This window comes from Hypomesus transpacificus, chromosome 2 (assembly GCF_021917145.1).
Source record: "Hypomesus transpacificus isolate Combined female chromosome 2, fHypTra1, whole genome shotgun sequence".
NCBI lineage: Eukaryota > Metazoa > Chordata > Actinopteri > Osmeriformes > Osmeridae > Hypomesus > Hypomesus transpacificus.
Window position 1 is genome coordinate 14,559,211 of NC_061061.1, and position 23,217 is coordinate 14,582,427.

The 23,217-nt window shown below is 43.0% G+C and overlaps 1 protein-coding gene across 2 annotated transcripts; it reads left to right on the top strand.

The window, feature by feature from the left end:
- Positions 1–8,864: 8,864 nt before the first annotated feature.
- bola1 (bolA family member 1) lies at positions 8,865–11,011 on the top strand. 2 transcript variants are annotated; one of them, XM_047035714.1, is made up of 2 exons: positions 8,865–8,953; positions 9,420–11,011. In XM_047035714.1, exon 2 carries the CDS (start codon positions 9,430–9,432, stop codon positions 9,880–9,882), a length of 453 nt encoding a protein of 150 aa, XP_046891670.1. In that variant the 5' UTR covers positions 8,865–8,953; positions 9,420–9,429; the 3' UTR covers positions 9,883–11,011. The 2 variants fall into 2 exon arrangements, with proteins under 2 accessions (XP_046891670.1, XP_046891662.1); XM_047035706.1 differs by having other exon boundaries at positions 8,865–8,967; positions 9,420–10,289.
- The last annotated feature ends 12,206 nt before the right edge of the window (positions 11,012–23,217 follow it).

Consider the following 23,217-nt stretch of genomic DNA (forward strand, 5'->3'; position numbering starts at 1 on the left):
CTGCTACACCACCGATAACAAAACTTGTTGCATTTCCAAAATCCACATTGATGGGTTCAACTTAGATTTTGTTCTGTTGTCTGTTTTGTATTTGTATATTCTTTTCCACACCCTGTGCTTTGGTATCATCAACATCCCCTCCAAGATAATTGTTTTGATGGAAAACATCAAATCTGTCGAGAAAGATGTAATTAATGTACGCACAATATGGTTTAAGACTGTATTGAAAACATTTATATAGTGTAAATTTACATGTCGAGAGAACGTCATGGCGTGAAAGTGTTTGAAAAAAAAGAAAGAAAAGCTCATTGCTATCACACAAAGGGAAGATAAAAATGTGTTTAGGGAAACATTAAACTTTGGACCAATGTGATAGATTCCTGGTAGAATCCACTTAATGTGTAATTTATTTTTTTTGTTCTAAAGATGTTTATCTGGTGCGACATGTGTAAGACGTTCTTCAAATGAGCACATATTGTGTACTGATATAAAATACCTACACGCTGTACATCATAGCCCACATGTTAGAATCTTATTGTATGGATGTGAATGTGTTTTTGTGCAATATTGAACTTGTATGTGCAATATTGAACATTTGTTCTGTTTTTATATATTTCCTATTTTCAGGTACACATTTTTAGTTGATAATGTACACTTGATAGCTTAATCATTTGTAACTAATGTGGTTTTACATGTAAAAGCTGCTTATTTGATCCTACGATCAAACCAGTCTTAAAGATTCCAACCTCAGTAGTTGAACTATCAAAGTGTGTAGAAGACATTTTGACTAAGCATTGAAACAAAAGGGAGTTTTAGAGCTTCATGTGTTTCCTTACCCCTTTGGTCTTTATGTTCTGTGTGGCAGAGCACATTCTTATTGAGGTGAGCAAAACGCAGATTTATGTGCATAGAAACACACTTTTCACAAAGTGGGGATGAGGGACATCAGATAGGAACATTTTGTTTTGGGTGGTGCAAACAAATGCGTGGAGGCGTATTTAATTTTTTCTTATGATATAACTGGCAGACCACATACTGCTTTTAATGGGAAATGGATATTTAACTCAATGATTTAGCTAAAGGTTAATTTCTGAGATAGTAAAGAATATATTAGATTGTCTCTCTTGGCACACTAGCCAATACTGTTTTTTCAGCCAAGAATGATATGTTCACAATTGCATGCTACAACGCAACAAAAGAGAAGCACTGATCAAGGAAATGAAGTACCCAAACTGCCATGTTGTAGGATAGCAGCCATATTGTTTGTAAACTTAAGTTATCGATAGAGACCAATCACCACTGCACTAAATGTACTTAGTTGTACATGCACAGTTGATAAAGCCTTGTGTTTTATCCTATAAGGTTAGTCTTGCAAAAATATACAAAATTAAGCAGCACATGAATAGTACTAAAGGTAAATACTTGGCTAGAGCACAAAGACTAATCCCTAGCAAACTACCAAATCACAAGGAACACTGTGTGGTTAACAACATACATGCAGTTGTGAACAAGTCACAGCAACACAGTCACTTAACTTTAAGCATACAGATCACAAACTCAATGATCTGCCCCCTCATTTAAAGCTAATGCATACAACACAACCAACACAACCATAGGTTTAGATTGTCCCTTGTGTTCCATAGCACTTGGTTGACACCCACATGTATTGAAGATTTTTTATGAAATATCTTTGAGCGTGCCATAAGTACCATCTCCCATCAATTATTGCCAAATGTTTTGTAAATGTCAAGATTACACTGCGTTTAATTGCCTAATATAAACACAGAGGTGCATATATACATGACAGTACAGTAAGAATACAGTACAGTGAATTATACCATAGAACATAGACCTATGATTCTTTAAATAATACTATAGAAAAAAAGCTGATTTTAAAAATACATTCTGGAAATGAATAGCCAGTCTGTTACAATGCTATGGCCATAATTTCCTCTAAGAAGCACATTTAAACTTTTAAAAGTACATATTCTTTGGTACAAATTCAGCCTTAGCATTACAGCATGTTCCTAACCTATAACTCCATGTCCTGTCTCTGTTGTCTAAATCACTCATGACACAATAATCAAGGATGTCAATATTGATGTTGTATGATATGGAACGCTATGAAATGCTGACCTATCAATTGAATCTCAGCGAATCAGTTCAGGATCTGTTCAATTGAGATTTCTTCAAGTTGTTGCATATCTTAAATTATGTTACAGGGTTTTTTGTATTCTTAACTTGTTGCTTTGGCAACAGTCAATCGTGAGTGCAAAAAGTTATTAAAGCAATAAGTGTTAGGGTATTTTGTCTATTTTGTTCTAACCCCCCAAACTATTGGGATTTGAAGCACATTATGCTGGCCTTGTAGAGTGAAATGCTGGGTGTTGGCATCTACTATTGGGAGTGAACTGCATACATTCATGTCCAATCTCTAAAAACTACCCTTGGTCTTTGAGGCTTTGTCAATAAGAATGCATTGTCATTAATTACATGTAACAAAGAATTTATCACATTGTCATTGTACTGTGGTGTAGAAACTGTAGTTATTTGTATGTAAGTATAAAACCTGTATGTGGAACCATAAAATATACAAAACCGACAAAAAAAAATACTGAAGTGTAAATGAAAATATTGTATGTTGTCTTTGAGTTTGTGTATTTTGTAAATGAGAATGGAATATAAGTAAATACAATATTAAATACTACTGGTTATGAAGAATAGGTACATGTTACAGCGTCATAATTTTATTCAAAGTGTGAAATTTACTTTTCTCTTATATTTTCTCATTGTTAATTTATGATGGGGTTCGCACAGTGTTGTGCAATTGAACTATTCAGAACCACAATGGATAGCAAAGAAATATGAAGAATAAAGTACTGTCATAATGATGATGAATAACTAGTTTTTTGTGTGTGCTTCGAAGATCGATTCACATTTTATTGTCAAGAGTTTTTGTGAAAAAATACTGAAAATGAAAAGAGGAAACAAGGAAAGAGAGAGGTGTAGAGGGCTACTGGTGGTCTAGCAGGCCACTTGTGGATGGTGGGCCCCTGGTGGTCTAGCAGGCAACTTGTGGATGGTGGGCCCCTGGTGGTCTAGCAGGCAACTTGTGGATGGTGGGCCCCTGGTGGTCTAGCAGGCCACTTGTGGATGGTGGACCCCTGGTGGTCTAGCAGGCCACTTGTGGACGGTGGACCCCTGGTGGTTTAGCAGGCCCTTGTGGATGGTGGACCCCTGGTAGTCTAGCAGGTCCTTGTGGATGGTGGACCCCTGGTGGTCTAGCAGGCCCTTGATGGATGGTGGACCCCTGGTGGTCTAGCAGGCCACTTGTGGATGGTGGGCTCCTGGTGGTCTAGTGTCCTTCACCTTCTCCACTAAAACTAGAAAGACTAAGAGACAAAGAAAATAACGTCAACTCAAGTTGAATCCCTCAATGTTTAGCTGATGAGTGAAGGCCAGGGGAGCCTTACCTGTACGTATAGAACAGTATGTAGGCCAGAGGTGCACACTCCCCCCGCACTGTGGCCTCGTCTGTTCTCATGACATTGGTGTCATCCAGAGTGAGCCACCCATCACCCTGGCCCTGGGCAACATCACTGATGTAATGACCTGAGGAGCAATAGAGATGGATCACAGTTCAAGATCTCGGTTAGTGTGTCTTTGTGTGTCTATGTAGTAAAACAGGGTCTTTGCAGACAATTACCGGAGTCCATGCTGTCTCCCAAATGAGAGATGATCCCAGACAGGCGGTAGACTCCAGTGTCTCCTGGGTTGTCCAACTGAAATAAGGAAGTATGTTAGATACTCGGTAAAATGGCTGCAGCTTTTTCCCCGACCTTAACAGGAAAGCACACAAACCCAAAACATTTTATCGACTCTTCTTCTTCTTTTTTGATGCTATCTTTGACGCATCTTTAATCTCAATAATTAACTCAATCGTTCAGCGTCATTCATTTTGACAGCTCCCTCTCCCTCTCTTTTCCTATGTATTTCCTCACCACAGCTGTCCCTGTGCTCTCTGGACTCAGTGTCTGGCTGTTGGTAACTGACCCTGGAGTTGGGGTGAGGTCAAATATGATAAATAACAGAAACAAAGCTTGAACAAAGCTTACTCGGATCCTAACTTGCCTACAAAGTCCCATTGTTTGCATCAGGTGTGTTGAAGTCTGTATGTGTGCGTGATAGAACAGTATGTGTGCGTGATAGAACAGTTTTCTACCTGTACTGGAGGAAAGGGCTGCAGCAGTCTGGGTGTCAGTAGTACTGCTGTTTATCCTCATCTGATGACAGTCAGGCCTGTGTCAAGCACATTCCAATGACAATTAGCAATGATGCCATACTTGCACATGGTATCAGTCCTGGTGTTTGACATTCATGTCACCAAGCGTGAGGCTGAAACAGCAGCCAGTGCACTACTATTTGGCACGGTATGTGTGTCACAAGATACTACAAGCTATGCCGAACAGATTTACCGTAGATGCACAGCAAAGAAAGTGAGAAAAAAATGCAACAAAATTCAAATTTAGGGCAAAAAGTTATTACTTGAGCAGGTAAGTCCTTGTTAAAAAACTGTTGTTTTAACCATGAAGAAAGTTACTTTTTCGTGGAGTGTGGAATTGGTGTGCGGATTCTTACTTGGATGTTTCATCCCCACAGACTGAGAGACAGGACAGTGGAATAATTCCTGGGATGGCCATGTCTTCAGTCCTTTTGACTAGTTCCCCATGCTCAAAACTGAACCTCTTCATATGGAGAACTAGAACACTACACCCAGAAACAGACATGGCCGACAGAAGCCAGCACTGAATGAATGCACTCAATTACCAGTCACCATTACACCAATCAGTAAATCAATCATTTACACCTTGAGGTCTGGTTTTGGACTAAGGATGAATGCAACAGTGTTGTGCTGAGAGGATCTTACCGGGGAAGGGAGAGGAGCTTGCTGACCACAGACGCCTGCTCACCCAGACACAGCTCACATCTGCACTCCACATCTACTGCCTACAAGTACACACCACAGCGGGAACATTTTGGAGCCTTGTTCTCTAGCTGAAGACTTACAAGTTAGTCCAGTTCTACATGTACTTAGTTCAAAGTATGAGAATCATGGGGAGTTGACAGAAGATGCATCATGAGATGCAAATTACATCTGAGTAAACTGTAAATACTGACCTTGAAGTACATACACAAACTTGTCTTAAGGCATGGAGTCAACTCCAGGGACAGGAAGTTGAAAGGTTCTTTTCTGTAAACCTTCTCTCCACACCTTAGAAGGAGGGGGGGGGGGGGGGTATGGAGAGGACTAATATCAATCCTAAACCACTTGTGTTCTACTCCTGATGCTTTGATATTTTGATGTAAACGTCAGCATGGCCTCAGGGCCCCAGAGGAGTGAGCTGTTTACCTGCAGCAGGTGCGTTCGATCTGCATATTAAATTCCAGGCTGGCCACTGGGCAGATGTAATGCCGCAGAGACTCCCCCTCAGCCTTAAGTTGGCAGAGGACGAATATGAGGAGCTCGTGTGCGTCCTTGGAGCAAGAAAGAGAAGACAAAACAAACAACGGTAAATGTAAATATGATGGCAACTTTTTGAGAAACAACATCGATCTTTCCTGCTAGTGCAATACCGATTAATTCTGCATTTGTTACCTGCTCGTAATCTTCGAGGTAACTGTCATTGTATAGTGCTAGACAGCTCTTGATCCTGTACAGAATCTTCTTTTTTATGTTTTTGGAATTTCTCCTGCCCGTACTTGTGCAGTTTCTAGCTGCCTGGAGTTCATGGAAGCATCTGTGCACAGATAGAGCAGGTAGCATAGTATCAGTGTTAGGTTAGAGGTCTTAAAGGATACTAGTGTAGAGAGAGAGATAGGGGCAGGTAGCATGGTATCAGTGATGAAGTAGAGGTATCATATTAGCAGCACACCATGCTTGAGGATTTGATGAGCATGTGTCTGAAGCAGTGGTAAAAATCTGCTATCAATTTTGGGACAATTATATGACATTTTCTCAAGAGCAATTCCTGAGGGGGACACCAAAATTACTGCTGTAACACATAGCCTAAATTGTAATATGTTATACGTATATTATTAATATTATTGAAATGTCCTTATGTTTACAGTGATTTATTGGGGGGGACAAATCATATTTTTCCCAGGGTGGGGGGTTCGTGTGTCCCCTGTCCCCGCAGGGATTTCTGCTTGTGGTCCAAAAGTGGGACTGCAGCTGTACCTCAGTAAAACTGAAGAAGAAGAAGGCCCCCAGATCTCTTCCTGCTTCTCAATGTTGGCTGAGAATTCCGGAAGTGCAAACAAGCACTGCAGGGTTGCATTAAGAAAACATGTGTTTCCGATATTAGGCAACCTGTGTGGAAAGATATCCAGAGTTACCTACTGTAACAATTCCCATGTAACTACAATGTTGTTTCTATAAGTATTGCTGTGTGGTTATGTAGTAGTTAATGTAACCTCAATGTAAATGATAGATTAAAGCAATTCACTTATTAGGTTACTTTGATTCTGGGACAACAAAATACATCAATCTAGGAAACACAAAGTTCAGTAATTAGAGTATTTCACCCCAGCAGCTTGATTCTGTCTCTTCCTTCTCCTTGGCCACTCGGAAAGTAGCCAAGTAGACTCTTGAGGGTTGACATGAGATCTGCTTGTTGTTTTGTTGCAGTGGACAAGTCCAGGACAGCCACAGCGCTGAAGGAGCGGGAAAAGAGTAGAGAAAGAGAGGTGGATGACAGTTGAAAAAGAAAGAAGAGGTTGGGCCCTTCACAAACAATGTTCTGTTTCATTCTTCTGAGTTTTCCAATAAGAACGTGAACTGCTTTGATCTGAGCCCACTGAGATGCAGGAAGTTGTTGAACCTACCTGTCGAGAGACGCAGAGGACTGTTGGAGGGTCATATGGCCTTCTGAGGAGAGACAGAGGAAGACATGGTTATGAGGGGACCGTGTGGTTGAGGAGGAATTACAGATGCCTTTGTAAGCCTCTCTTTTCACGCACCTCCAGTCGCTGCCATCATCTGGATCGGCATGTCCTCCACCAGAGCACTGAAAACAAACAGCTCGGTGAGCTCAATCCATTCCAATGACTAAATAATGATTTAGGACTTGTTCAAAATGACAAAAAGGGACGGGTATCCAGCGGCATGAGACTGAATGTCAGAATGTACCTCTCTGGACTTGCACTGCTGCTTTGGTCCTGGGTGACAGAGGACCCAGCGGAGCTGGGGGAGCTGCCGGCAGGTGTGGGGAGCTCCAGGAGGATAGGAGCAGGGAGAGGGACCGGGGAGGGACCGGGGGTAAGAAGGCAATGGATGGGAGACAGAGGCAGTGGTGAGGGGGTGATAGGGCATGGGGAGGCTGGATGAGAGGAAATAGGAGACTCGGCTATCACCACCGTGAGGAAATGGACCGGAGATGGGGTGGGGTTAGGATGGGAGATGGGGGACATGGGGAGGACATTAATCAGTTTAGGGGTTGGGATGGGAAAGGAGGGGGTAGGACTGGAAGGTGTAGTGGGGCAGTCAGCTAAAAGGCTGGCTTGAGAAGGAAAGAGAGAGGAGAGGTGGAGTGAGGTGAGGCTGGATGCCCCAGACAATGAGGAAAGGGAGTCTGGCGCATGGAAATCTAGGGAGTTCGAAGGAGAAAGGGAATGGAGAGAGGGGGCCGGGCGAGAGGAAGAAGAGAGGGAACTGCAGGATTGATGCTCTTTGATTCTGTCATCGTCCACAGCTGATTGAGCTTTGTTCTTTTTTTGTTTTTTGGGCTTTTTGGCCTTTTTGGGCTGTTTGGAGAAATAGCAGAGTTTATTTTGACTGATGTATTTGTGAAAGCAACTTCTACTACCACATTTGTACTGTCTTGAAAGAAAATTACTTTCAGGCCAAGTGTTCTGGTGTTGTGAAAATGTGTACACAGATCAGTTGATATAAACTATTAGAAGACATCAGTATTGCAGTTTCAATGATTATGTAAAACAAGCTTATTAATCAAAAAAACACCCATGGCTTTTCTTCCATTTTTAATCAGTGATCAGAAGTAGGTTTGTGTGATTTTACTATTTTAATAAAATAATTAATTGTGATTTAAGTTATTATAGTATAATATTCTTATTCCTATATACTTATAGCTATCAAAATGAATTTAACACGACCTGATATTAGATAACAAAATAAAAATACCTTTAAACAAGAGAAGCATCCTCCCATTTTGCATGTAGTTGTACAATGACAAGTTTGACACAGAACACCTGGCTGTATCTACTTGGGCATTGTGATGTCATTTTATGTTTCCAACAATGGGTGTATTCGACTTCATGCAGCGCCGGCCGCAGGTGGCTGCAGGCGACGCCGGCGCAGCATGAAGTCGAATGCACCTAATGATGACAAAAGTTGTCATGTACTCCACACAAGCCACCTTGATCTCACGTTGCCCTATTGTTATTTTTATACTTATATTATATTATATATTTTACATTGTTTGGTTCTTAGAATTAGTTAGACTATTTTACATTACTAGGCCTACTTTTTTTTATTTAAGATCGGTATATGTTTATTGTATGCACCTGACACAGTAAATTCATTAGTTTGTGTAAATTTACATGGCGAAAAAAACAAATTCAGATCCAGATTCTGACTATGTTTATTTACAGTAAAACAGAATGTATATTTCAATCCTATTACCTTGACCTATGAAAATTACACAAGCACATGAAATATGAAATGTATTTACATTCAGCTTTAACCGTGAAGACTCAGTCCTAAACAGCTTATCTAAGCTGGAGAAAAGTCATTCCAGTGCCGTAGGTGGCAGTGATGAACCAGTAGCGTTTATGCCCGACGTTTCACAACACTGAATGAGAAAAAGAAGGACTTGTAGTTCTTGCTCTACTCGTAAAGAAAAGATTCAGAACAGAGGACAAGCCATTCAACTAGGTACGATACGGCAGGTAAGCCATAAAGTGTACTAACACTACTGCTTACCTTACAGTGTAAATCAACACATATAGCAGTTAGCTGACGTTTACCACATACTCGAATCCAAATGTTTTGCAAGCTAACAGCACGTACTGTCGTATTCGGCTGTGTTTGTTGTGCTAATTTGTAAATAATCAGTTGTAGCACTATTACTCTAGCTACCAAGTTATCTGTTTGACAACTGGACTAAAAATGGAAAACACAGTCCACAAACATAAGTCGTTAGACTACTTGTTATCAAGATATATGATATCAAACATCTAGCTACATGTCTTACCAAGTACGTTTGATTTGCAGGATAGTGCCTGCTGTTAGCTAGCTTGCTAACAAGCTAACCAATTCTCCTAACAAACTCCATACATGACCCCCACATTGGCACACCATGAGCCAATAGGTGCAATTCTGTTTTTTGTTTGTTTTTTAGGTTGACCCCGATGCTGTCAACTGTTATCCGCAGTGCTCGTCACATTTCGACCACCTCTACCTTTACGAGGACTTTAGCCCACTTCAAACCCCACATGGACGTAAACCCCAACCGTCCTGTCGAAAGGACAATACGAACCAAGCTCACCCAGGCTCTTGAGCCTGCACACTTAGAAGTTCACAATGAAAGCCACATGCACGCCGTGCCCTCTGGCTCCGAGTCCCATTTCAGAGTCCTTGTGGTCAGTCCACGCTTTGATGGCCTCTCCTTAATACAGCGCCACCGCTTGGTCAACGAAGCTCTAAGTGAGGAACTCCGAACCTGTGTCCATGCTCTGGCTATCCAAGCTAAGACCCCTCAGCAGTGGGGCAGCAACCCCAGTCTGGCCAAGAGCCCTCCCTGCATGGGAGGCTCAAGGGGGGATCACACAGTCGAGGAGAAACTCAAGACTGGGCAGGAGTGAGCTCAATGGGCCCTGGCAGGGCACTCCAAACTGGACTGAATGAATTTAAAAGTGAAGTGTCCATTTTACATTTAATAAATGGCTAATGTGATCAGTTAATACCCCGTTGTTAAATGAATATTTTTTCCTGAGTGAAATCATAGTCTGACTAACCACAACCACACGTCTGCAAAGTGGTCATAATAATCTTTGAAAAGGGGATGTTTTCAAAGATGGTTAGCAATTAAAGTACAGTTGTTTTTGAGCTAACATAAGTTCTCCTTTGTCTAATTATAAATATTGCATATTTTAAAAGTGTAACTGAACTCCAAAATTGTTAATTTTTCATTTTACCAGAAAGCATCTTTTGAGAATATAGTACAGGTGCATCTCAATAAATATGAATATCATCAAAAAGTTGATTTTATTTCAGTAATTTGATTAAAAAAGGGAAACTCCTATATTATATATATTCATTACACACAGACTGATATATTTCAAGTGCTTATTTCTTTTAATTTCGATGATTAAAACTGACAGTTAATGAAAACCCATAATTCAGTATCTCAGAAAATTAGAATTTTACTCAAGACCAGTTAAAAAAAATCTAGCACAGGGATACCATGGCCCTTAAACCAGGTACTGGTACCTTTGGCAGTGTGTGCAGGTGCCAAGTCCTGCTGGAAAATGACATCTGCATCTCCATTAAGCTAGTCAGCAGAGGGAAGCATGAAGTGCTCTAAAACTTTCTGGTAGACGGCTGTGCTGACCTTGGACCTGAGAAAACACAGTACCAGTACCTGGTTTAAGGACCATGGTATCCCTGTGCTTGATTGGCCAGCAAACTCGCATGACCTAAACCCCATAGAGAATCTATGGGGTATTGTGAAGAGGAAGATGCGAGACACCAGACCCAACAACGCAGAAGAGCTGAAGGCCGCTATCAGAGCAACCTGGGCTTTCACAACACCTCAGCAGTGCCACAGACTGATCGCCTCCATGCCACGCCGCATTGCTGCAGTCATACGTGCCAAAGGAGCCCCGACCAAGTATTGAGTGTTGTACAGGTTCATACTTTTCAGTAGTCCAACATTTCTGTGTTAAAAATCTCTTTTTTATTGGTCTTAAGTATTTATTTATTTTTCTGAGGTATTCAATTGTGGGTTTTCATTAGCAGTCAGTTGTAATCATCAAAATTAAAAGAAATAAACACTTGAAATATATCAGTCTGTGTGTAATGAATCTATATAATATAGGAGTTTCACTTTTTGAATCGAATTACTGAAATAAATCAACTTTTTGATGATATTCAAATTTATTGAGATGCACCTGTATGTAAGGCTGAGGTAAGTTCTGTTACAAGACAGTTCGCAGAGAATTAGCATCACTGCCAGTACCTAAGTTTGCCCACTTGAGGGCAGCATAACGTTAAGCTACAGTTTGTTGAATATGAAAGAGACAGGCCTTCGGTCATTATTTCTACTTTGTTGTCTGAATAAAATAAAATAAACAGTATGCGGAATATCTAGCTAAAAAAAATGTTTTCCAGCAAACTCAGGTGATAGAGTGAAACTATGGCCGACTCGATTAGGCGAAAAGAGATGGGTTGATAACGGTGGTCTAACACTGCCTTGCATTAACATTACTTATAGTAGATCAGGTATCCTTGCTCGATTAGAGTTAAATACCTGACTTAACGTGCCTAAGACTTTTCACTCTCGAGTGAGACAAGAGGTTGTCTCGTGTTTGATATATTCTTACATTTTCTGTGTGCATGTGTTGCTATTTCTGTCTCTAGAGGCTACATGTGTGTCCGTGTGAAGGCCCTCTTGCCCTTCTGTCAATGCCGATGAGTATAACAACACTGTTATTACAAAAACATGGAAGAGTAATGGTAAAAAAAGGAACATGACTGAAACCAAAACAATAAACAACCCATGATTTTCTTCATGTCCCTTATTTAATTGAGGAAAGACTTTGTTATATTTTGACAGTTTTGTTTTGTTGGAGGCTAAATCAACACGTACAACGAGAAATCAACATGTTACGAAGACTAACACATTTTGAATCGGATTGCTTTAAACAATGCAATAAATCTGTCAGGAATGCACCATTGCTACAATTCCGAAGTCCAAAGCTATCAAAAGCTCATAAAGGTGCTTCGTCGGTGGAATGCGGAGTCAACTGAAGGTAAGGCTTGTTGACTTCTGTAGTTGTTCTCTGGCTGAAACAGACAACCTGTCAGGCCTCACAAAAGGGCCTTGTGAGGAGAAGGAACAACTGGTGTCACTGGTTTGTAAAAAGAAAACAGTAACCACAACCAGTTTATGACCCTCCCCTGTCCACTTGTGTCAGACCTTAAGGGAAGACTCAGTCACAGGGCAAACCTTCAATGGAGAGCAAAGGAATTGGAAAACAAAGTCTTGTGTTTGGAGATGCACAGAATATATCAGTGTCACAATTCCAGCTGCTCTTTTGATGGAGAGACATGTCAAGTACTCAAAAGTGATGAAAAAGAGTGCTTGGACTTGCCTTACAATTACATTGAAACTTTTTAAGACATTTAGGTTGTACATCACCCAGCTAGCCTTTACATATCTTCCACAGAGAAAATTACCAGGTTGGTTTGAATGTCTTAATAGGCTATGACTTGTTATGACATGTATACAGCTGTCAAGTGTAGTGAAATAGACTTAATGTCAAATTAAAAGGCATTCCTTGTTTTGATTTAGAGAACTAAAGTAATAGTTAAGGTTTTACGTAATTTGAGTTAAATTGAACACATTTAGAAAGTATAAATATATAATATATTTTACAATATGGAAAATCAACGTTTAAAGAATTTCATTCTCAAACAACACAGTTTACCACTGTGAATTGACTGTACTGAAGAAGAACTGAGTGCAACCCTGCTAGGTAGTCTGCCTTCCCTCTGTTCTATCCCACGGCCATGATGGATCATCCAGTAGGTCTCAAGGCTGCCTGTGTAGCTCGGTCTGGGTCCTCCATCAGTGGGAACCCTCCTCGGCGGCAGGCAGGCAGGCTGGTCCTGCGTCAGAGCCCCAGGACGGATGGTGCCAGGACGGACCAGGGTCGGCTGGGACCCTGGGCAGGGCACGGTTCCCGCGATTGGACGCCCCCCCTGATTTACGCTCCGGCTCCGGACCAGAGGGCTGCCTCTGCACAGCTGACCCCTCCAGGTTGGGGGTCAGAGAGTGGGCTGGAGGGATGGGGGGGGGGAGGGGTGATTGGGGTATTGGGCACCACCAAATGGGTGTCTGCGAAAGGCTGGTATGACCGTCCCAGGGGACTGGCCTCCTTCACGTCTCCGCTGGTCAGCTGCAGTGTCTGTGCAGCATGTGTGCATGCAGGGGGAGAAGGCCTGTTAAACACGTTTAATTAAAGCCCACTAGTAACAATAATCGTCAAACATTTATGTGTTTTGAATGATAAACTGAAAGATATTGTTACTGGACAGAAAGGATTTATGAGAAAATGCCACTGATAATAAATATCAAAGGTTTATTCCTTTCAATCGATAGACAGATACATAGATAAATAGATACATAGATAGATAAAAACCTTTAACTTAGAACACTGATGACGAAAACAAAAACCATTAGTATGAGTTCGCAAAACAAATCTGATAAACACACATTGTTGGGTTTACTGATGAGAAAAAAAACAAAGTTGGATTTAAGGTGCTGGTAATAGCCTATTAAGCCCTTTAATTGGAAAGTTTTCTCACTCTCGCACTACACTGCTCACTAATGAAATCAGTGAATAGACGTCTTGAAAGAGAGGGACAAAAGGAGAGATAGGGGGAAGACAACATCCTTGTGTGGGAGAATTAGTTACACTCAGTAGTCTAAGTATTCAAAGCAGATAGAAAAGGGGCTTGTGTGTGTGTGTGTGTGTGTGTGTGTGGGGGGGGGGATTAAGAGGAAAGTCCACACAGGTGGGCTGCTGTGAGGAGGGGGTCACATGACAGGACGTTACCTCGTTTGATAAACAACAGCCGGGTCCACTGAAGGAAGGAAGGCAGTTATTTTATAGGCGGAATTAACCAACCCTCCACATCATGCATTTATTAGCGTAAATCTCCCAGGTGTGCCAAGTAAGTCAAACATCTTGGAGCTTCACGTTGATGTGGAACAGCCTGGATCAATACTTTTTGATGACAAACAGTAAATAGTCCCACTGCCCACATTTGTATTTGAACAGTAGAAATTCTAAACTATCCAAACAGATTGACAAGAACGAGGTTAACATATCTACAACTTCTTAGTAATAATATTTTCTGGAAATATAATTACCCAGTATACTCGTTTCACTAACCCATGTAAAACTACGTTCTACTCCGATGGTTAGAAATGAGTTGTCAAGTTAAGTTAACATCTGCATCTTCACAGATGTGTCTGCCTTTGTGTCAATGGTTTTTCCATGACAGCCGTAAGTCATGGGAGTTCAAGCGAGGCTGGTTAGGCGTGTTTTTGGGCCAGAGTGCACAGGCCAAGGCCTTATCCCTAAGCCCTACGCACTCAGTCAATGACACGTATGCTTCTCCTTCTCACCCCTCGAGGGCACTAACCAGGGGAGTGTACATGTCAAGACAGATGGGACAGAGATAAGACTCCCTCTTTCAACCCCTCTTGCTGTCCTCCCTCTGCCCTCTCTCTCTCGGCTCCCTCGCAACTTTTTGCGCAACCTCTGTGATCTTCACTCTCACTTGCTATCTTTGAACCCTGTTCTCATTCCTCCCTCAACCTTCCCTCAACTCTGTCAATCAGCTTTCTTTGACTTCCCCCCCCCCGTCTCTCGATCGATCTTCGCGTTCCCTCCCACACCGAGCCTTGTTCAACTCTTCCTTCAACTTTTCTCCAGCTTACTTATCACCTTTCCCTCAACTGTGTCTCATGTCAACCCCCCAATCTACCCACACACATATCTACCCCCCATACATTGTACATCCTTTCAACGTTCTCTGGACCTTTCCTCAGCTTTTTTTTCCTCACTTCCATCTCCGAGTCACTTGGCTCACCTCTTAATTCCCCTGTGCTCACTGCTGATGCAGGAAGATTAGCATGGTTGAGCCCTCTGGAGAGCAGACAGGCTTTTTGATTATGTTTCTATTTAACGCACAGCTTGAAACTATTATCATATCATCATATTATGTTATTGCTCAGCCCCCCTGAGAATGACTAAACAATGATGTTTTTTTGGCCAAGAGGTAGTATGTTATTCAAACAACAATGTTGAAAAAATATATTTCAGGGTGTTTGAGTGACAGCCGTGCAGCGCACATGCATGGACGACGGGCTGGGTGGTGGAATGATGTTCAGCAGCAAAAGCAGCCATGATCCATGATCAGCCATGAGCCATTAGCTTTGAGTTTTATGGTTCTCGTGGAATGTGGAGGTTTATGGTTAGTAAGATGCACTCACAATGAGGGACACTCATAAAGAGTATCCTCAGTGTGAAATGTATCCCCTTTTAAAACACGGCAGAAAAACACTTAGTTGGGATTGAGCAGCTGAATACTTCAGACAAACACAAAATATGCGTAATCATTTGAGATAGACTGGAGCAATGACGTTTCTCCACCTCAGCATGATCGTGTTTTGGTGACAATAGGTTTATTTATGTGATGATGCATTCATACCAAATCCCAGCTATTCTCTCGCCTATTCACACATGCAGACACCTGTGAAGAGTGATGTAGCCAACATCAACCTATGGAATAGATGAATTGTGCAAAAGTGGGCCCAACGCAGCAGGCACAAAGGTCCATCATCTGCGAGGTCAGTGAAGGGGGGGGGGGGGGGGGGGGGGGGGGGCGTTAATCTCTGCTACTCCAGATGTACAGATGACTCAAAAGAACTGTGAACGCTTTGCCGTGAGACGAACGCCGACAAAACGTGATCTATTGTTCATGTGTCGGGCCGCCAGTGATATACTCTATCCTACTCTCTCGGACAAAACATACCCAGCGATTATACAAGCGGGGCTGTTTTGCCTGCAAAACGCCAGCTCGGGGACTTTGGCCACCAGGCTGCTTGACCCTGGGGTCTCACTCTCCTTTGTCTCCACTGACCTCTGTTTCTTTTACCCCCCCTCTGAACCTAAAACCCCTGACCCCCCCCCCCCCTTCTCCCACACACCCTTCACACACAAATAAAGAAATGGGGCCCTGCAGTTTATTTTATTAGCACTTTGAAACCCCAGCCTTTAAACGGAGAGGAGAGAAAAAATAATAGAAGTCTTTAATTTGTGGCGTTATTAGGGAGCACATAAAACAACAGGACTGAGTGTGAAGGGCTGGGTCAACTCCAGGTTTGCTGTATGTGAAAAACAACCTCTTCTAATCTTTAGGGCCCATCTCAATTTTTGCTTTGAAATGAATGGAATTAGCAACTAAAACATGTATGTCGGCTCTAAGGGGTGGGTATTTGTGCTTTGGGGACTGTCTGTTGGAACGTGTGAAAGCATGTGAGTGTGTGTGTGTCTTTGAATAAGTCAGAGGAGACTGCACATTTGCACGTCTTTCTCACCACACGAAGACAACGATTCTTCAAAAATCAAGTTAATTCACTTACTCTGTGCCACTCCGAAAGATGATAACATAATTGAGTGACAAGCATTCGACGTGGACTGAAGAGGAGGAGGGGGAAGCTAACTTTCGAATTGTGGATGATAATGGCCGGCCAGTCTGCTCAAGAGAACCCTCCAAATGAGGGTGTGAAAGGGAGGTCTAAGGGCATGACATCACTAACTCTACCCCTCAGTCTGAACATTGGAATGACCCTGAGGGTACGGGTGTTGACTCTGGCATCAATTTAGGGTTTGCCGGGGAATAGAAACATTGAGCGAGTGAACCGAGCAGAAGTCTTCCAGCTTTGCACTACTTCCAGTTCTGTGTTGATCTTTCTCAGTGGGACTCTCTAGCGTGCGGAAGAGGATATGTGTTGGGAGGAAGCCCCTACAACTTCCTGTGTTTGCGTTACTGCACGGTAAACACATCCTCTGATTGGGCCACGCTCCAGCGCTCCTTCAGTGTCTCCTCCTGTCCCGGTCTCTCTTTCCTTTCTCCAGTTCCACTTCCCCTCTTCGTCTTCTTTCTCTGGATGGCTCTCGTTGGCTTTCCGACTGTTTAGTCAACACCCTGACAGACCCTCTCTCCCCAAAGCCTTTCCCCCCTCTCCCCCACAAGCTTGTGTTTCTTTGTTTGTGTCCATCTAGGTAGAAAATGGTTGACATCCACTGGTAGGCCTCGGTGGCGTTAGGCTGTGTGCGAGATAGGAGATCCTAAGTGCTCGTTCTGGGAGAGGGGTTCAGTGTTGAGTGCTGGTTTCTGGTAGCTGGTATACATTGCCTGAGGGAGAGGGAGGCCAAAAGGCACAACACTAGACAGTTTCCTTTTTCAGAAATAAAGGTGTTTACTATTGCTTGAATCAAAACTCCACACAATTTCACAGAATACCAACAGTTTAAGTTAAAAAAAAGGAAGCAACTGCCAAATGTATTGTTTTATTTAAAACAATACATTTATTTTATTTGATTAAATACTAAACACAAAATCATGGTAGGGAGGTCGTTTAAAGCCCTGGAGCCGGGCTCAACCCAGACAAACGGACAGAAAGTCAACTTCTTTCCAGACAGACAGACAGACAGACCAACGGAGAGACAGAAAAACAGACAGGCCGTCTGACAGATGTACGTCCGTGCTGTAGGCTAAGATTCGTGTATTATAAGTGGCTTGCTCCGGGATGACCAAGTAGGTCAAGAGAACCAGCGCAGGGGTAAAAGGGCGCACAAAGGCGTGAGGAGAAGGTCAACCGTGAAACAGCCCCCTCCTCTTGCCACTGTGACCCCCCAGGGAGGAGGCCAGGCATGGCAAGGTGTGTGTGTGTGTGTGTGTGTGTGTGTGCAATTGTGTGTGCTGTGTGTTCCTTAGTGACTTCGAATCAGAATCAGAAAGGGATTTATTCGCCATGAAAGTTTGCACAGACAAGGAATTTGCTTTGGCAGGAAAGAGTGTGTGTGTATTGTTCAAGTATGTATTAATGAGAGAGAGTGTGTGTGTGATGGGCATGCATGCGCTCTTTTATGTGTGTGTGTGTGTGAGTGTGTGTGTTAGTGGGTGAGTCCTTGTTATCCACCCTGTAGTCAAACTACCCATGCTTGTCACACCCTGTCGCCCGCATGTCACCGCGGTGAGTAGTTTTCTCGCCCTCTCTCCAGATCATCGCCCAGCTGCAACACCACCACTATTACTGATCTACAATCACCCAAGATGACTTTTGGAGCAATTGAACTCTTTTCTGTTTAATTTGATCACTAATAATTTGTATTACTATAAGAATATTGAAACATTTTTTAAGGGTTTTTGGGAGAGTATCTGTATATAGTAAACTAAAATCATGGTATTTTTAAGGAGACCGTTGTGATGATTAGAGACTTCAAGCAGCAACAAGTCTCATCCCCATAAAGTATTCTAGAAACATAAAATGGATTCATAACTTGACATGAAATAGGGGACACTTTTATGTCTTGCCTGTTCAGACAAACTTTTGATTAATTCCTCTTCTGTAAACAAATGACTCTGATGACATGAGAAAAGGAATTTGCTTCGGCGATTCTAGCTTCCAAACTAGTTGCCCTCTGGAACACAATCGATCATCACTGAGATGGACGTTACATAAGAGCACAGAGGGTGATTTCCCCTGTGAGCTAATAAAAGGCGACTCTTTCGGCAAATATCTGCATTATGAATGGAGTGACCAGTTAACCTAGAGTGACCAGTGACAGCTTGCAAGTGACAATACAGGAATTTACAGTAAATTACTGTCAAAGAATGGGGTGGAGAGATGGGGTGCGGGGTGGGGGTGGGGGTGAGGGGTGGGGGTGAAGGGTGGGGGTGATGGGTGGGGGGTGGGGGTGTTAGAATGTGAGATTTAAGAAACGGTGTGTGTGAGTGAATGTGGATGTGAATGGGGAATGTCTGCATTGGTATGTTCTAGGTATGGGAGTGTGTGTGTGTGTCTATGTGTGTGTGAGTGTATATTTGTTTGTGTTTGTGCAAACACAATCATGTTGTTGGAGTTTTGTAGTTGAGTTTTACAACAGTCAGCAGCACTTTACAGTTTGTTCACAGTATTACGTGAGCGAGTGAGTTAGTTAGTGAGTAAGTGATCGATGGAGGAAAGAGCGAGCGAGGGAGAGAGCAACAGAGTGAGCAAGTGAGAGTGGCTGGGTGTTTGTATGTGTGTGTGTGTGTGTATTAGAACTGGTAGGCGTACAAGCGGGCCAGCGGGTTAGCAAGGAGAAAGGTGGAGGGCCAGCCCAGAGACCTCCACCCCCCTACCCCCACCCCCCTGGAGGTCAGGGAGGAGAGGATGAAACCTGTCATTAGGGAGGTGAGGGGAAGAAAGACCCTGGCAGGGGGGCCATTGTCCTGGGGGCGGTCGGGAGGGCCGGCCCTTTAGTGCCTCAAATAACACAGGCCCAGGCCGCCATTGTGCCAGGGTGAAAGGACCCAAAGGGCGGTGGGAGAGAGGTGGAGAGGGGGAGGGCGGTGGTCAGTAGGAGAAAGGACTCATGGGTGTTGGAGTTGGGGGGGGGTTGGGTATTTTAGAGATGTTCCTCTTTTTCTGTTGGCTCATCACAAGAAAATATCTCTTATTTTTCCCCCAAAAAGAGAGACCAGAGTCCTGTTTTCTTTTCGTGTTATGCTTTTTGTTGTTACCTTTCATATGCATCAGCATATGTGTGTGTGTGTGAGAGAGAAAGAGAGAGAGAGAGAGAGAGAGTAGAGAGAGAGTGACTGTTTATGTGTGTGTGTGTGCACTTTGGCTGGGGAGGATTTTGCTTTATTGTCTTAGATTGTGTGTGTGCGGGTGTGTGTGTGTGGACATTGAAAGCCATAGTTGACATCTAAGCTGGGTCTCAATGCAAAGTCAGGACCTTTAAGTCATCCAACTGTTTTAAGAGGATGGGTCACACAGATAAAGGAAGAGAAAGGCTAAAGACCAAAGCTTTCCTCTTTAGGGGGGCAGTGAAGAGATTCCTTGACGAGCTGTCAGTGCTCAGGACACCCCACAGCAAATAGAGCTGCCTTCAGGAAATATACTTAATTGACAAGCAGACCATAGCAGCTATTCCTACCAGAGAATACCCACATGGTCTGGCAATTGGCAGAAAAAAATAAAATAAATGACAGTGCATACAGAAGATGATGACATCACTTTTTATGCAGATAATACACAATATTTAATGACGGTACATTACTATTCATTTTTAATTGAACCATTTACCTGTTTATACATAACACACCACTGTTTACCTTGTTGTGTATACTTTACTTAATACCTTAAAGCTGTTCCCCACCACCAGAACACCTAATAAACAGATTGGACCAATTACTGACTCCATTAGAAGACTTTCACCCAATCCCAAAGTACTGATGACTTTAGAGGGCCAATAAAACTGCTGGGCTGTAACCTTAATGTTAGGGGACCACTAGACCAGGAGGAACACGCACAGGTCAACACCATCCCACACTTACAACTCCTTGATTAACAGTCAATTGGTTCAAACTCTTCTGGATTGAGGAACTCAACCAAATCCAATCTCACCTTAAAAAAAACAAGTGAGTCAAAGTTTTGTAGCCTAGAGGAAGTATTCACCTCTTTATTCGTACCAAACTGCAACACAATGGTCAAAATGAAAGTGCTGAGTCTTGGTTCACACTGGCTTGGTTTGCACTTCTAATCAATGGCCATCACTGGTAGATGGAGAATCTGCCATTGATGGGTACCTGGAGTTTGCGAGGCAACTCATTCTTCTGAATAGTGAAACAAAAATAAATGCCATACCATCAAAATGTATCAGACAGCTTATACACCCACCTCAGTTTGAGACAAAGGGAGAGAAAGACAGAGAGAAAGTGTGGGGGGGGGGGCTGACAAGAGACTTTTAAGCAAAAACTTCTGTACACATTGGCATGAGTTAGGATGTATATTGGAAGTTGCCAAACACAACTTGAATCCATCGAAATGCAAAGAAAATTACAACAAACTTCCACGAAAGGTGCGATCTGTCGCAACTTGTAATGAAGGGAGGAAAAGGAGGGAAGGAGGAGGAGAGACTGCTTGGCCTAATCACTTTCCCTGCTGACTTCACAGGAGGGAGGGAGCAAAAGATCACAGTCCCGCAAGCACCTCACTAGTAGTGGCCCCTGCCCCTCTCTCTACTCCCTCCTCTACACCTTTTCTCCTCCCTCTACCCTCCCAGCCCCATTGAGCAAGCGCCTGGGGTGCCTGGTTCTCCACTTCTGCCTACTGAGCTATTGAGGAAGTGATGGATGGCTTCATAAAGAAGACTCCCTCTTTCTTTCTTTCCTTCTTCCTTTCTTTCTTTTTTTTCTTTCCTTATTTCTTTCTCTTTCTGTACCCCTCTTTCTTAGTTTTGAACCCCCCTAGTCTCTCTATCTCACTTTTTTTGTCAATCTTCCCCCCTCGATCCTCCAATTCCTCATCTCTCCTTGTGTTTTACCCCTTTCCTTCTCTTTCCATCTCTCCATCTCTCTCTCTGTCTTTAGGGATGGGGGTGGGTGGGTGCTGGTGAAGGAATCTCTCTCTTTCCCCCTGAGGCTGAGGACAGATGCGGAGGCCTTCCTTTCCCAGCATTCCCGGGGGAGCGAGTAGGGACCGTTCTTAACACCCTATTGGAGAGAAGAGGAGGAGGGGGAAGCCTGGTTTGTTGTCCTGGGGGTCACGTATTAAGAGTCAAGTGATGCATAAGTAATTTTTTGTTTGGGGTGATTTGGGAAAGAGTTCTTACCGGCTTTGCCTGTAATTGTGTGTCTTTCCTTTCAAGTACCCCATGACATGGGGATTTTCGAAAATGTCAAATTCCTTTCGTCACGCTGACCAACATCTGCATAAATAGAAGTTAAATACAGTTGTCAATGTCAAAATATTTTGAGATTTTTGGGAGCTTTTGACTCTTTCTCACGGCAACTTTATCTTATTTTGTTTGTGACTCTTATTTTGTTTGTGATTCTCTTGTATGCACTGCATTTGTTGGGCTGGCCTTAAAGTTCCAGAGGACATGTTCATACTGAGTGTGGACAGTCACCTCTAACCAGTCTGGTGGTTATTTGTTCCTTTCTCCTCAGGCTATTGAATTGACAGCACACGATGGCTTCTCTGTCAGGTCCCCATTCAGGACTCATGGCCTCCATAGCAAAGGCGTAAAAATCAGCTACATTTAATCGGTCATGGTGGAGGGTTTAAAGAAAAAGATCAAGGGATCTTTCCGTTAATGGATTGGCTACAGTTTAGAGATCCACCACACTGAGTTACCTTAGTTGAAGGCACACCACTCACTAACAAACTAACTCAAACCACATGGCGTTTCCTGGAATTTCTCATCTCTCTTTTGAGCTTCAAACTCACCAAGTTTCCATTTCTATTTTCAAATGTTATTTTAATGTTTGACTTGGGTCCAGCAGGACTTGTTAGAAGAACTAAAATGTGTTTTAAATGGATAATAAGTCAATTACTCCAAAACGATACAGAAAAGAAAGGTCTACAAACGCGCCGTTTGAGAGACCACGGCCCGCCTCTCCAGTCTGTACGTTACAATTTCAAGCTTAAGGCCATGGCAATTCTTAGAAACACACAGAGAGAGACCATGTTCAGAAGGGTCCATCGCAGTCAAACAAAGCAGTAAATCAAGTGGTCTGACACATGTTCGCCAGACAGTTTGTCGTTTGTCGCGGGGGCCTGAATGGAACTTTAAGCGAAGTGCGGACGCATCGGTCTGATCGGCATGGTTTGGACACAGCACAAGAGGCCTTTGAGACAGCTGTAACACTGATTACATTGTGCGAGGGTCCAATCAAAGAGAAAAATGACGGGAGCAGTCACGCCGGACACACACAATGCACAAATGGCAGTGGTCAGATGGTGAGGGGAGAAGAGGTGGTGCTCCAGGGTTTTACAGACGCACTGGGGGCCCTCTGGGGCAGCCTTATGGGAACGGAGGACTCACACCCTCTGGAACACACACACACATACACACACTTACACATTTTGATACACATATAGATGGACACTGTGACTGACATACACGGACATAGACATGGACATGTAGAGACTGATGCACATGCGGAGACTCAGTTGCACACATGTGTACACGCATTACTGGGATATACGCCGGCCCGAGCAAGCGTGCATGCAAGTGCTGCCTCTTATGTGACTGACACACACTTACGTTACACACTGTTACCCACGTATCAAGAGTCATTATGTCTGTGTGCCTCACGGGAACCAATGAGTGTTAGTTAGACTA

Coding starts and splice junctions, on each gene's coding strand:
- bola1 (XM_047035714.1), top strand. CDS start 9,430: ATGCTGTCAACTGTTATCCGCAGTGCTCGTCACATTTCGACCACCTCT.